The 16,556-nt window shown below is 39.1% G+C and overlaps 1 protein-coding gene across 1 annotated transcript in view; it reads left to right on the forward strand.

The window, feature by feature from the left end:
• Positions 1-16,556, forward strand: part of SH3RF1 (SH3 domain containing ring finger 1) — a 167,684-nt gene that overhangs the window by 120,313 nt on the left and 30,815 nt on the right. Inside the window, exons 5-6 of the mRNA XM_081269023.1 lie at positions 4,702-5,004; positions 9,102-9,212. Coding sequence (XP_081125149.1) covers positions 4,702-5,004; positions 9,102-9,212 — 414 coding nt within the window. The remainder of the gene's footprint in view (positions 1-4,701; positions 5,005-9,101; positions 9,213-16,556) is intronic.

Here is a 16,556-nt window from a genome sequence, read left to right on the forward strand (position 1 = left end):
ATAAAGAGTACTTTATATATTAAGAAGAATACCAGTACAGAGAAGATGTGGAAAGAGGCAAATGCTAAAAGAGAAAACAAATGCTTAATCTCACTAATAAAATATAGTAATACGAACTAAACAATGCAATATAGTTTCTTACCTTTCCAACTAATCGAGGCTTAACCAGTCCTTGGTAACACTAATGGAGTTAACAACGTGGGGAAACAAAGACACTGTCAGAAGTGATATCATTTGACTATATTCTTCAAAAAATACTTTAAGCTTACACTGTGGTAATATTAAATTCACTTTTGGGAACTTACCCCATGGATATGCTTGCATAAGCATGCCAAAATATATTAAATGATGACATCTGTATATAACAGAACGCCACGCCTGCTTCTATTGACATGGGCATACGTCCATGAGCTGTTGTTAAAGGAGAGAATAGTGTATATTACCTGGTTTCATTTGTGTTAAAAATTTTAAAAGTAGATGCATTATATGACATCTACATAGAAAATGTGTGGAAGGATTCTTTTTATGAATTTGTTAAGTGCAAATACACCCCGGAAACGGGTTGAGAGGAGACAGTTGTGGGTAACTGGTTGAGACCCTTGACTTCTTTCCCCATAATATACTACACACAGTTTATTTTCTTTAAACAAATAACAAACTTGTTCCTTTTTGAAAGTTTTATTTACCTTTTATCAAAAAACAATTAGTTTGGGGATACTGCAGTAGATTATAGATTAAAATATTTCCTTCTCAGGCCTATTATTTTTATTCTCTGGTATTCAAAGCTAGAGACTGATTCATCTGAAAAGCTTCATATGAAATAGTGAGTATTAAATGTAGATTTCATTAAAATTATTTTCTCTTTAAAAAATGTCTCCTGGGCTGGGATATAGCTAAAGCCCTGGGTTCCACCCCTAGTTCCAAAAAACAATAACAACAAAAGAACCCTAACCGCCCCCCCAAAAAAAGATTAAAAAAAGAAAGTTTTAAGTCTCATCTTTTAAAAAGACCACATTCTCTTTAGCAAAGAGGGTAGCCACATGCACAGAAAGCTCATTTTAATATTTCTTAAAATGTCTTATTGTTATTAATATTATTTTGTCAATTTTCTGCCATGTTTACTTAAATTTCTGATAACTCCCAAAGACAAATCTTTATAGATTTTTCAGCTTCTCCTCAAAAAGGGACAAGAATTTTAAGATCAATAAATCCCTAGTCCCTGCCTTTAGCTCCAGTACACTGAATTTTACTTTGTATCAACCTAAGTCTTGTCCAAGTTCCTCATCAAATGCTTGGAAGTAGGTATTTTAGGGGACAAATTTATTTTGTGGTTGATGAGTACACTTTTAACTTTAAAGGTCACAGTTAGATAAATGTCACAGAAAGCTCATACCACTGAGCTCAAACAAACATTCATAAATGAATTTCATCAAAATCCTATTTAAAGCTGTCAGATCCTTGCTTTCCTGTTGTTACCAAAGGCTTAGTTACACTTACAACAAAAGCCTCTTGAGCTTCCAGTCTGATTTACCTGAAGCCTCCACCTAGTCTTCACTTTACCATTTTCTCTGGAACTTATAAAACGAAGCAAGGGGCAATGTTTTGCTGCTTCAGAAGAAATCTAAAGTGATTTTAAAGTGTGATGACATCTTACTAACTAATATTACTGACCCTATGTAAAAATGGAATGCAGAAAAAAATACACTAGGTTATTTAAGGGAATAGAAATAAAATAGGAAAATAAACTGTAAAGTGATATTATGCATTGTACATGCAGAGAGCTAAAAGAGACATAAAAATCATTGGCTTTGACATAATACTCATTTTATTGATCAGGAGGCTGTGATCAGTAGAGAGGGAAATGGGCCATGTTAAGGTCACAGAGTTAGTTAATGGCTGTACTAGCCCTAGGATTGTGGTCTTCTGTCTCTCAGCATGCTAATTCTACCATACCATGCTGTGGCTTCTGGTATATGCATGCATCTGTGTATAACTTTATTTTTGTAAATATATCCGCCTTATGGTCCTGATGTTTTACTCCTAGATATGTACCTGATATACTCACATGAGTGCTTATGTCCACTACAAGACATGTACTAAATTATTCATGGCTGTATTTATTCTTAATATCCATTCTGTTGGAAGGAAGGAAAGGGAGGAGAAAATAAGGAAGAAAACCCAAACTTCAATCAGCAGTTGAATGGATAAATTATAGTTTATTTACATGCTGGACTGTTAACACAGCAATTGAAAACAACTGATTCATGGAGCAATATGGACAAATCTTAAAAAGCATATTGTTGAGCAAATGTAGCCAGACCTAAGAAATTATGGAAAGCATTTGTGTTATTTTTTTTTAATGTGTGTTTATAAATCTCCTTAAGGGCAGAGACTATTTCTCTATAGATCTCTAGCACCTAGCCTGTTATCCAGCATATAATAGATGCTCAATGTGTTCTTATTTTAATGGAGAGGATATGGTATAGAAAAAGACACAAAGGAAGCACCCAGTATTTTTATGAGAAAAAATGGTAATAAATACAGGGAACAGTAATTTAATTCTCAGATATTTATATCAGAGGACAGTATATGGAAACCAGAAATATTAACACAATATTAATTGTAAGTAGTGGTTGGCTGAGTTTGCTATTATGGTAATATTTCAAAGCAAGATCAGCTAATAGAGTTGATGAGTTGACTCCCAGATTAATCTAAACACCACATCAAGTAGATGCAGCAGTCTCCTCTGCATGTTTTTGGCCCCTAAGGAAGAGGAAGTGTTCTTACACTCCCTCAGGTTTCTCACTCAACACAGCAGGAGTGTCCAGTTGATTAGCCAGATTCTGGAGTAGAGATCAGGCTTCTTGCTTTGGAGGGTGTGTGCCTTGAGGGGAGATGGCATCATAAGGTAAGAAGGCTTCTCCGTCTCTTCCTTCAGCACTGCTGGGTGCTCTGGCTTTCCATTTCATAGAGGTGATGAATTTGGGATGGGGAAAGGAAGTAACTCTGCAGCCTGCTTTGCTTCCTGTTTGCTTCAGACCCTGCCCCCTAGGGCTCACTAAAGTTCCTGAGAGCTCTACTCTGAGGTCGGGGCCTCCCCCTCCATAATAACAAAACATTACCTTGCCTCTTTGGGGCGTTTGGTTTCCTTGGAGGCCACCTAGAAAGTGGGAAACCTAGACTAAAGTAGGATTTATAAATTCTGGATTTCCTGGCCAAACGTCACTATACTGATTTAGTCGGGCCACCCTTTTATAGCAATTTGGTTCTTCATCCCTAAACACATACCACAAGATTCTTCACCATCCTTTCTCCTGCCATGGGTACGTCAGGCATTGGTAAGGTCTTATTCAACACTGCTGCCTGTTATTCTTGAAAGTTTATCCCATTGAAAGACTCCTTGAAGAAGAAGAGATATTCCTGTTTGAAAAAGATTTATCCTTCCAATTATGGTTCAGACAGGCCACCTGAATTCCAGTCCCCAGGGAGCCATAGGAACAAATTGTCAGTCAATTTGCAATCTTCTGTAGAAGCACCTGGGCTGTTGAGCTTCAATTAACAGCTTCCCGAGGAGCCTGTGTGTGCTTAAGCAAGTCTATTTTGTTAAATATTGACTGGCAGGATTTCCCTTCTAGTAGGGCATCTCATCTGCGGGGTGAAAAGACATGGTCTGAAGAATTGAGGTGGGTAAGAAGAAAACATTAGAGGATACTCTTTCATATAAAGGCATTGTGAAGTGCTGAGTGTGTCAATCTGAGATGGGAAAATTTCCTTTGTCCTTAATGTGACCTGTGTTACCTTTTAACAGTTTATTATTTTTCACCTCAAATTTTTTTTTTACAAGAGGTTAAGCAGTGTGCCCAGTGTTTTTTCATTATTGTAATATCTAGGTAAGTCATATGCAGCTTGTTATCATTAAAAGTTTCTGGAAATGTTTTATTTTTGCCTCAGGGAAAACAAAAAGCTAATGTTCTTTCCTTTCTTGCTGATCTTATCAGCCCAGTACATGTTTGGACCCCCTCATACTTTGTTTTTTATACTAGGACTTTTCAAATAAGACCAAGTTAGCTTTGCTGAGAGGACCCAAATTTCATGTCTTACCCTATTATGATTTAAAATTTGAGCACATGTGAAAATAACTGACAAAATGACATGACAAAAATATATCAAGAATTTCTACCACCTTTTTTGTGGGGTCCCTCAGAGGCAGGAGGTTTTGTTTGCGAGCATGTGCATTAATACTGAACAGTTTTGTTCTTTGTTGTCTTGCTCATTTTTGCCAAAGCCAACAGTTGTTCCCTCAGTGTTCAAATTGAGCAAATGCCCAGTCATTACCGTGTAACAGGGTGATTCTGTCAAATACCTGAATACCCTTTTGGTTGTTCTCTAAATTTCGTCAGCGAGCTGAAATACATCTTCATGTGTTTCTGGCAGATGTTAAAATTAGACCTTCTGAAAATTCCTAAAGAAAAAAAAATTGTTTTTACCTTTTCAAGTCTTGCATTGGAATTATTCTTGATTTAATATCTACCTGTGACAGCAATACAATGAAATCCCAGTATCAGCAGGAACGACATCTCAAGTGGTCAGAATGTAACTTGTAGGCGCTAACTAGAAAGTGGTGACACTTTTTGACAAAAACCACGTTAACAGTGAACCTCAATGAGACTTCTCACGCTGGCTTGTTGGTTGCTTTTGCAGTTTAACTCGGCTGCTAAGCAGCTGATAGAATGGGACAAGCCTCCCATGCCAGGAGTTGATGCTGGAGAATGTACCTCAGCAGCATCCCAGAGCAGCACTGCCCCAAAGCACTCCGACACCAAGAAGAACACCAAAAAGCGGCACTCCTTCACTTCCCTCACCATGGCAAACAAGTCCTCCCAGGCCGCCCAGAACCGCCACTCCATGGAGATCAGCCCTCCTGTGCTCATCAGCTCCAGCAACCCCACAGCTGCCGCGAGGATCAGCGAGCTGTCTGGGCTCTCCTGCAGTGCCCCCTCTCAGGTAAAGCCTCAGAGAGGTATAAAAAAAAGAGCTGGGCCACAAAAGGATCTATTTGCAAGCGTGTTGGTTCACTAGCTGGGAAGTACGATTGATTTCAGCTTCTCGAGTAATAGTTTACCTGGGACATGAAGCCTTTATTTTATTATTTTGGGTACCAAGGATTGAGCGTGGGGGCACTCAACCACGGGGTCACCTCCCCAGCCCTGTTTTGTATTTTATTTAGAGATGGGGTCTCATCCAATTGCTTAGTGCCTCACTGTTGTGATCGCTGTTGTGATCCTCCTGTCTCAGCCTCCCGAGCTGCAGCTTACTGGCATGCGCCACCGCATAGGTGAAAAAAATAGAGAATGGAAAGTTAACTCGAAGTATGTCAACCCAGAACTAATAAGTCTTCTTCAGAGGAAAGATGAGAACTTACAAGATGGGCCAAATAATATCAGTTTCACCAAACAGTCGCTCAGTTTTACAAAACCTTCTCATAGTGCTACTTTGGAAGATAGTGTCAGCTTAAATTTGATCTCTCCTCAAATTTAAGATGCTCTTGTTGAAACATAACATTTGCCGCTCCTTACATCTGTATAACTCACCTTGATATTTAGACTTCCCCGTCAGAGTTGTAGAGAAAGAAGAGAAAGGATGGAAAGAAACGTTTAATTTAAATTAGAAATAGGACTGTGGGTTATTTATTTATTTTATCCTCTACTGGGAATGGAACCCAGGGCCTCACACATGCTACACATGCACTGTACCACTGAGCTATATCCACAAGCCTTTTAAAATTGTGTTCTGAGACAAGGTCTCTCTAAGTTGCTCAGGCTGACCTTGAAATTGCAGTTCTCCTGCCTCAGCCTCCTGAGTAGCTGGGATTATAGTGGTGCACCCTGAGCAAAGGTGCTTTGCATTTTTTTAAAAGCTCATGATTCATCAATACTTGACTGTCTTAAAAATTAGTCATATAGCTAGGTGTGGTGGCACATGCCTATAATCCAAACTACTTGAGGGTCTGAGGCAGGAAGATTGTAAATTTGAGGAGGCAAGTCTCAGCTCTAAGTTAGTGAAACCGTGTCTCAAAATAAAAAAGGACTGGGGATGTAGCTCAGTAGTAGAGTGCTTCTGGCTTCAGTCTCCACTATTGTGGGGAGGGAAGGAAGAAGCTGCACATAATTATTATGTTAATAAAAACACAGTTGACTGCAAACTTTCATTCATTCATTTGGTAAATGCTTATTGGGAACCTTATTATTGTACTCCTCTAGGCAATGTGTACGTCAAAATACGTAAGATATAGGACTTCCCTACCTTAGGCCTTAATTCTGGAGTATAAAATGAGCCTGACTGTGCACCTGCCTACATTCCAGTACTACTAGCTTTATCCAATTAGGTAATGGCTATATTTCCTTCAACTTAAAGGTCAAAAAGCTTAGTCCCAGGGAAAGCCTGCCACATGCAGGAGAAATTTCTTTCTAGTCTTGGATCATTTTTTAAGATTCATGCAGATTTGACATTTACTTCACATTACAGCTTTGGGTTTTTAAAAATACATATAAATACAAGAGTATTTCCCCTTAAAGAAAAGAAATATATAATAGTCCTGGTCCTTAAGAAGTTTACAGTTTAATAAGTTCCTGTATTGGATCACAGAATAAAAACTTACTGCATAATTTTTGTGTTCCTTGCCGGTTTTATTGAAAATCCTTTTCCCTTATCATTTATTTAACACTGCTTCTGTAGATTCATACTGTGTGTTGGGAGTTATATGCATCCACTTCTTGAATGAGATTGTGCTGTTTTGACTTTTTAAAAAATGATTAGGTCGCACGACTTTTGATCTTCTTAGGGAAAGTAGGGCGCGCACACACACACACAAACATGAGTGCAATGAAGGCAGAGGTCTTTTTTGTTTTTTGATAACATCCCATAGGGCAGACATTCAGTGAGCACACAATATTCAAATGAATGAATCAGTTGAAAAATGAATAGAGGATGGAACCGTGTGATTTTAGTCATGTAACTAATCATCCCTATGTGAAAAACAAACATGGACTGAGGATCAGAGTGTGGAGTACTAAGTGAGGTGGACCTGGAAAGATTCAAAATGGAAGGTTTTTTAAAATAAGGTTCTGCAGGAAAAGGCAGTCAAGACAGGCATTCACTAATAGGAAGTTGAACCTGCATTTCCATCTTGGGATCCAGCAACATTTGCACAGTGAGGTTTTCTTGACATGAAAGACAAGCTTCTGCTAAGAATGGTGACAGCAGTGAATGAGAAGAGCCTCGAGAGAATGGACAGTCATTTGGGGGAGTAGAAGAAAAATCAAAAGAGAAAGATAAATAGAGACTTTACCCCTTCTGCAGAGAGCTCAGCAGCCAGGTGTGAGCACATCTGCTCTTGCCACACCCAAGCTGGGAGTGAAGACTGTAAAAGTAGAGCTATTTTGTTGTTTGGGTTTGAATAGCTTAGGAAACAAGGCTCTTTCTGTGTTCCATTAAAACACTTTCCCCTTCAGCCACCCCACACTCCTCCCTGCTGCAGTTCTGTTCCCAGTGGTAGCGTGTTGCCTCAGGGAGGAGTTATTTCTAGAAGAGGATGGGAAGTGTTTGAAGTGCTTCCCAGTTTCTCCCGCCCAGGTTTACAGAAAACCCCACTTATCTTGGGCACTGTGTACATTGGAGGGAACCACAGTCCACAATAAAGCATTGAGTATGTGTAGCATATGTGACATGCTCCCTCCTAACTGTGGAGATTATGGGAAATGGTCCATGGGAGGCTCTGAAACAGGGCTCAACTTTTCCTCTGCCCAGCAAAGGGCCAGTGTGCAGGTTTCAGTAAGGCCCATTGCTGAATCTGCCTTTGGCTATCCTCCTGGTTTCTGTCTTCTTTTCCTTACTCAGGCCCACCTTTACCTTCGGTTTTCTTTTTTTCTTATATATTATTTATTTAGGATTGAACCCAGAGGTGCTTTACTGCTGAAGTACATCCTCAGCCCTTTTTATTTTTTTATTTTTTTTAATTTTGAGACAGGATCTCAACTAAGTTGCTCAGGGCCTTGCTAAGTTGCTGAGGCTGGCCTGGAACTTGCCATCCTCCTGCCTCAGCTTCCCCAGTCACTCAGATTGCAGGCGTGCATCACTGTACCTGGCTGGGATTACATTTTTATTATAAACCAAGCTTTCCCCCTGCCTTCTCCTCTCATCCCAGTATGGGAGATCGAACCCAGGGTCTCATGCATCCCAGGCACGTGTTCTACTACTGAGCTCCATCCCCAGCATTTTTGAACCTAGCATTTTTGATGTATCATTGTTTCTTTGGAGAAACAAGGTTCCAGTGAACTACATTGCTTCTATACATGGTAGAGGAAAAAACAGTCTATTTCTTCAGGAACCCACCCGACTCCCTAATTTTTACAGTATCACACAGCACCATTGCATTCTGAGTTGGCCCTGCTCTGCAACATGAGTGAAATTGATCAAGTAATTGAACACAGGCAATGAAATGACCCGAATAACTCAATTTCTTTCTAGTAAATTAATCTTGGGCAGTATCCTAGACAAGACACCTTTGAAAACAACTAATTTGGCTTGACATTGTTCCTTTAAAGGTTTTATAAATAATTGCCTGCTGTAGGCATGTCTAGGCAGCTGCATTTTAATTAAGCATCCCAACTGACTAGAAGTCATGAAAAATGATCTTGAGGATAACAAAATATTTAAGAATTTTTACCTAGATCCAACAATGGAGAGACAGGTGAGTGATCAGCCACAACTCACCTTAGCTGGTTCTTCAACAGAATTGTTAGCTTAGTGGAGCACCAGATGTCTGACCATCTGAAAGGGCAGTGTGACCCATGGTAGCAGGCAAAAATGAGGTAGCAAGTTGTTGTGAAACTAACAATAGCTCAGCTCTGTGCATACAATATTGTAGTGTCCAGCTTTTGTCACATGCCTCTGCAGTATCCAGTAAAATGCCTTGCATAAATTAGGTAATCAGTTGGGTTGAATATACTGAAAAGAATTCTGCCTTCCCAAAATAACAAAAAGTACAGATTTTTAAAAATGGGACCTCCTTCTTTTTAATAACTTGTTTTTTTTCTTGGCAGGTTCATATAAGTACCACCGGGTTAATTGTGACCCCACCCCCAAGCAGCCCAGTGACAACTGGCCCCTCATTCACTTTCCCGTCAGATGTCCCCTACCCAGCTGCCCTTGGAGTGAGTATAGCTTCAATCTTTATTTTTTCTTTTTAGTATTTAGTCATGTGGATCTGGCACACTCTACTTCCTGTCACCTGCAGTTTATGCTGATACTTGCTGGGTGGGATGGATCCCTATCTTTAATCTTAATAACCTCAATCTTAATAGCCTTAGCTAATCTTACAAAAAAAAAATTAGAGAGTCTCTTGCTTGGAACCTGAACATTGTTTTAACAATGAGGATCATTGGCCTGAAGCTATTGGAAGAACTCTGAAAAACACATTTAATTTTATTACAGTTCAACCTGGTTTTCTGAAGTCTTGGCCTTTATTTCCCTAGAGTTTCTAGATCTTGCTTATTTCTTTTAAAGACCCATTTATAGAAATACTTGAGGAGATAGATCCCAGAGGCTAAAGGGTTAGCTTTGAGTCACACGATACATTGATACCAACTCTGCATTTAGGATTTATCCTTCAGTTTCTCATCTAGTGTAGCAATAGCTACCTAAACATATTGACTGTCCTAGAAGGCTCCCTTAGGTTGTGTTGATTTCCTTCTGAAAACCATCCTACAGGTAGAATAATCAGTAATTGCTTAAAAACATCTGAATGGGAGAAATTCATAGGGAGAATTAGAATAGCCGAGGGAGATGGATTCAGAGCAAAGGAACACTGGAGACGGAATTCAAAGGAACAAGCAAATGCAAAGACTTTAGGCAGTAGAGAGAATCAGTAGTCCCTGCTTCCTAAGGTTGTAGGCAGTTGAATTTCAAGAAACTGGCAACAGTGAGACACCTCTTGTCCGGGCACATACCTTGGCTTGTACATTCAGACTATTTGTTCCAGCACTGGGTTGAATAAAGACAAAAACATCAGATTGCCACACTTCTGGACCATGGCATCGCTCAATCCCGCCCCACACCTGTGATTTGTGATGATGCGCTTAGAGAAGCAGTGTGGCCTGAAGATGGAGACACGGACCTGGGATGGAACAGACCTGGTTTGAAGTTCAGCTTAGCCCCTTATTTGTTACATGGGAAAGTTACTCGGCCTCTTTATGCCTCAGTGTCCCTACTTATAAACTGAGATTGATAGTGTGTATGTCACAGAACGAGATCATAGAGAGGGCTGGCTATTACTGGTCTAGCCCTCCACTGAGGACTGTTGCAAGGTGGGTTTGTGACATGTGCCACTGGTTTACCCTAAGAATGCTTTGGAGGGCCTGCCTCACTTTGTTATGGTTTCCTCTGCTCTCTGTGGTGGTGAGGGTTCTCAGCAGCTGGTTTGCCTTTAGGGTGTGGATTTTATATATGTTGTAAAGATTATGTTTTTCTCTGCTAGACAGTTTAGAGCCAAATTTGTAGCCCTGTCCAGAAAGGCTTTCACAACCTATCAGTTAAAATGTTGACTCCTTCTGGTTTTATCGCCCTCAGTTTACATTTGCTTAATTTTTCTTATCTAATATTTATTTTTCCCTGATATAGTTTATAAAGAGTTAAAAAACTGATTTTGAAACAAGTACAAATAGAGTTATTACCTACCTTTTGAAAACTTTTTAGAGAATTAAATATATTCTTATATTTAAATGGAGTTAATAATGTCCCATTAGAAGTTAAATTTTTAATTTTTTTTAATGTTCCCTGGATGGTTACAACTTCCTTGATAGTGTAATTGTTTGGTGAAGGAGACTGTGCTTTGATTCATCTGGGGAGAAGATGAATTTCAGTTAACATTTATTAAATGTGGTTTCCATGAGAATCTATTAGCCCCGGATGTTTGACTGGAGCCAAGTTTCATAAGCATCCTGCCCTCTAATCTCCTGGGGAGACTCTCCCCTTCCTTTCCCACCCCCAGTGCACACATATAACTAGTTGGTATTTCCATTTTAAGATGACCACTTTTCCTGGAAAATTCTAACTTGATTTCTTAAGGTAAAGGAAAAAAAAAAGACTTTTTCATCTTAGAAAAATTAATTAGTGGAAAAGACCTAAGGCTGGCTGAGTTTCAGCCCTTGTGAGCTGAAAATTTTACAGTATGGTAAATGGCCAGTTCCTTTTAGCTGGGGGCCTAGTCTAGAGCAAATCAATAGGACAGGTCACAAGAGAACACGAATATATAAAAATTAATTTATATTCAACCATGTTATCCTAGGATTATATAAGAAAGCCTTCATGCTAAGCAAGAGAAAGATTTATTAAACAGTATGTCTAGTGTGCCAATTCCATTTAATGAAAAACTAATTATAAACAGACTTGTCTGTCATCCCTGGAGATGTCTTGATCTCAGAGTCCCTGGTAGGCCGGCAGAAATGTTTCAGATTTAATATGTTACATTTAAGTGGGAAAATCTCAGCAGCCTGTGCCCTCTGCGTCTTACATTAATTGTGGCAAGTATTCTATTTAAAATCTGAAATAATTTCTGAAGACTTTTGAGTACTATCGCAGCAATAGTATACAGCTCAGTAGAAAAGAAACCAGACTTCTCATGGTATGATTTATATGTAATGAATGTCACCACTAGAATAGGAAATGAAGATTATTTCCAGTGTTTTTTCATAAATTGAGACTTTTTAATATTTTATACAGAATGAAGTTAGGAGCATATGCCCCATACATTTCACATGCAACAGTTAAAATGTTAAATGTCTAACATTATGAGCAACACTGGTATTCCAACTGTTGTGCTGAGACATCAAACCATCAAGAGTAGTGAGGTTTTTTTGACTAATTTTGTGGGATGGGGAGGGTGGAGATCTTAGCCTTGTTTCTTCTGTGCACTGGCAGAAGAACATTTGGAACAAGTAATTAACAATCCCTGATCCTCAGTGCCAGTTGAGAGCTATGTTAGAGGCACAGTGAGTGTTCTCGTTCATGAAGCACTCAGGGAGGATCTCTTACCTTCTGGCTGTAGAGCCAAGTGCCAGCAATACAGAGAAGTGTGAGACAGTCTCTGACTTTACAGTTTCATGAATCATGACAATAGCTTCCATTTGTTGAGCTTCTGCTATACTCTGGGGTATGAATGGCAACTTATGTAAATCCTTTAAAATTTTTTTCTGATATATACAACACCAAGATATACCCTGACATCATCACAAAAGCATGGAACACAACCCACTCCAATTCAGTCCCCAGCACCTGCCCCCGACTCTACCAATCCCTGTTCAAGCCATATACAGTTTACTTTTTAAAAATAGTGTCAAATTAGTGTCCTGTAGATAGACCTGATGCCAGAACCCACTATTCCACATCTATGCATGCACATAGAAAAGTTCAATTAGGTTCATTCCACTATTCTTCCTCTTTCCCTTCCCTTCTTCCTCCCCATCAGTCCCCTTCATCTGTTCTCCTGATCTTTCCTTCAGTTTTATGGAATTCCTCTCACTTTTTTCCCCCTTTCTCTCCCTACCCCATCATTTTGGATTAACTTCCCCATATCAGAAAACATTCAACCTTTGACTTTTGGGGGCTGGCTTATTTCACTTAGCATCATAGTCTCCAGTTCCATCCATCTAATTATTACCTCTGTCTTGCAGATTGGTATATTAAGGCATAAAGACCTTCCATAATTTACATAATTAACTGGCTGGAAATATCTCCTCTTTCTTATAGATTAAATGTGGAATAATAAATTACAGTTTATGCATGCAGATGGTAATGCTGCTGAAATTGGTAGCACTGTTGACTTGAAGGAAGCATCTTCATGCAGTAGCTTGAACCATTCCCTCATCGACCACTGACATGTGTCTTGAGTTCAGTACCCAGAAAGACGGGTTAGAGATGTTGATATGTATGGTTGAAAGTGGGTTGATTGGAAATTAGATGTTTAAAGAGAAATGATGGGATTGAAGATGTTAAATGGTATTTGCCCAAGAGACCCATTTTTTTTTTGTACCTTGGGAAGTTTATGAAGAAGATTCATACATAAAAAGACATTGGAAAGGAAATGATCCTTTTATGGTCAGTTGAGCTTGTGCCTGAAACTCCAGCGCAGAGCAATTTACTGGTAAACTGGCTTACAGCCCTTGGCCCAGGCTTGATACCTACTGAACGGTTTCCCTTATCCTTAGCCAAATCCAGATCTAACTGCTTTCTGGGCTGGTTGCATGAAAGGGCAAGAGGATGCCAGAAAGAAAGGGCTTCACACCCACGTACTTGAACTTTTCACTCCCAATGTCAACTAGCAAATGAGGCCTGTCAGTATCTTGGAATACTGCCCTCAGAGAGAAGATGTCCCATTCCGTAGCTGCTCACTCTAACAAAGGCGGGAAGTCAGAGACTGGCCTATGAGTCTGGACCAGGGTTGGAATCTGTCTTCTTTTCTGACAGCAAAACCCATGTTGCTTCTACAAAGCAAAGCTGTCTTTTTCAAAAATCAGGGTTCAGGAGAACAGACCCTGGAAATGGAAAAAGATGGCTATTAATTTCACATTAGCAAGCATCTGCAAACAAAATGTGACCTGTGCTCTTAGCAGGTCTGTAGGAGTTTGTTTGTTTGTTTGTTTGTTTTGTTTTTATCTGGTAGGGGAGAGTGCATCTTGGCCTCTGGTGCTTGGGCTGGACCAGACTGTGAGTTAATAGGCAGGTCTCCAGGTCCACTCCTGGTGAATGAAAAGCTATGGTTTGCTGTGTAGAAATTTCCAGTCTTGCAAGCTATCAAACTGCCTGAAGCACAATATACAGCAGATTACCTTTTGAACTTCCACATCACCAGAATATTTCAGTTTAGGTTGTTTATAAAGCAACCCACAGAACTTCCGTGTATGTCCCAGCCCTGGACTTGGCCGAGCCCTATCATTTTACCAACCACACAGGGCCAAGCAGCATCTAGGAATCTGATTTTAATCAGTCTTTCTCTCTTGGTCTTATGCACACTTACTCAGTATTGTGTGAGTGTGGGGTGGGGGGAATCTGTCCAATTTTATTCAGAACATCTATGCTTGACTATGCTTCAACCACAAAGAGAGAGAACTGAATTTTCTCTTAGGTACCATCTCCAGGATCTTTCAGAATATCCTCTTTTTATGCCATATCTTGGTGCCTGACTCATTCTTTGCAAGTGTAATGTACATGAAGCATTTGTTTACTGTATTTTGTAGAAATAAGATGTGACTTTTCTTTTCACGTGGTTATAATGTGACATATATTTATATAAGGCTCATAGATTTTTTTGGCTTTTTTTTTCCTTAAAGCCTATTTAGTGTAGCCTCCTTAAGATACAATAGATAAATTTAATTTCCTTGTTAAACACACACCAATTGTCTTCTGCCTTTCCACAGCCATGCTGTTTTGAGACTGGGCTTGGAAATCAGGGGTTTTTTTTCCTACAGTTTCTCACTATATTACTCTATGTACAGTGCAGATTTGTTAGCTCACCCTCCAAGCCACTGAAGTATTACTATCTTTCGGTCACTCAGCTCCTTTTTGCTGAGTATTTTCACCAGGATTATCTTTATTTAAAAAAATTATTTATTTATTCAAATCAGTTATACATGACAGCATAATGCTCTTCAATTCAAGGTACACAAATGGAGCACAATTTTTATTTGTCTGGTTATACCCAAAGTAGGGTCATACCATTCGTGCAATCATACATGTACCTAGAGTAATATGTCTATCTCATTCCACCATCTTTCCTGCCCCCATCCCCCTCCCCGCTCCTCTTTGCCCTATCCAAAGTTCCTCCACTCATCCCATGCCCCTGCCTTGGGTGCATTAGCATCCACTTATCAGAAAATATTCAGCCTTTATTTTTTTGGCGATTGGCTTATTTCGCTTAGCGTGATATTCTCTAACTCCATCCATTTAGATGCAAGTGGCATAATTTTATTCTCTGTTAATGTTGAGTAATATTTCATTTTATATCTATACCACAGTTTCTTTATCCATTCATCTATTGAAGGGCATCTAGGCTGGTTCCACAGTTTGGCTATTTTGAATTGTGCTGCTGTGAACATTGATGTGGCAGTGTCACAGTAGTATGTTGTTTTTAAGTCCTTTGGGTATAGACCAAAGAGTGGGATAGCTGGGTCAAATGGTGGTTCCATTCCAAGTTTTCTAAGGAATCTCCATACTACTTTTCAGATTGGCTGCATGAATTTGCAGTCCCACTAGCAATATATGAGTGTGCCTTTTCCCCCACATCCTTGCCAACACTTATTGTTGTTTGTATTCTTTATAACTGCCATTCTGACTGGAGTGAGATGAAATCTTAGTTTTGATTTCCATTTCTCTAACTACTAGAGATGTTGAACATTTTTTTTATATATTTGTTGATCAATTGTATGTGTATTCAGCTCCTTGGGTTATTGATTGGGTTGTTTTTTGTGTGTTTGGTAGGTTTTTTTTTGTTTTGTTTTGGGTGTTAAGTTTTTTGAGTTCTTTATATATCTTGGAGATTAGTGCTCTATCTGACATGCATGTGGAAAAAGTTTGCTCCCAAAATGTAAGCTCTCTGTTCACCTCATTGTTTCTTTTGCTGAGAAGAAGCTTTTTAGTTTGAATCCATCCCATTTATTGATTCTTTCTTTAAAATATTAATTGTAGGTGGATACAATACCTTTATTTTATATATTTATATGTAGTGCTGAGGATTGAACCCAGGGCCTCACACGTGCTGGAAAAGCACTCTACTGCTGAGCCACACACAATCCCAGCTCCCCCATTTATTGATTCTTGATTTTATTTCTTGTGCTTTAGGAGTCTTGTTAAGGAAGTCAACACTTAATCCAACATGATGAAGATTTGGGGCTTTTTTTTCCTTCTATTAGGTGTAGGATCTCTGGTCTAGGTCCTTGATCCATTTTGAGTTGATTTTTGTACATGGTGAGAGATAGGGGTTTAGTTTCATTTTGCTGCATATGGACTTCCAGTTTTCCCAACACCATTTGTTGAAGAGGATCCAATGTATGTTTTTGGCGCCTTTGTCTAGTATGAGATAACTATATTTATGTGGATTTGTTTCTGGATCTTCTATTCTGTGCCATTATTCTTCATATCTGTTTTGGTGCTGTTTTTGTTAATATACCTTTGTAGTATAGTTTAAGCTCTGGTATTATGAGGCCTCCTGCTTCACTTTTCTGGCTGAGGATTGCTTTGGCTATTCTTGGTCTCTTATTTTTTCAGATGAATTTCATGATTGCTTTTTTCCATATCTATAATGAATCACATTGGGATTTTCATTGGAATCACATTGAATCTGTATAGCCCTTTGGGTAGTATGGCCATTTTGTCAATGTTAATTTTCCCTATCCAAGAGCATGAAAGCTCTTTCCATCTTCTAAGGTCTTCTTCAATATCTTTCTTTAGTGTTCTGTAGTTTTCATTATAGAGGTCTTTCACCTCTTTTGTTAAGTTTATTCCCT

Source organism: Spermophilus citellus (genome assembly GCF_964194105.1).
Source record: "Spermophilus citellus genome assembly, chromosome: 16".
NCBI classification, from domain to species: Eukaryota; Metazoa; Chordata; class Mammalia; order Rodentia; family Sciuridae; genus Spermophilus; species Spermophilus citellus.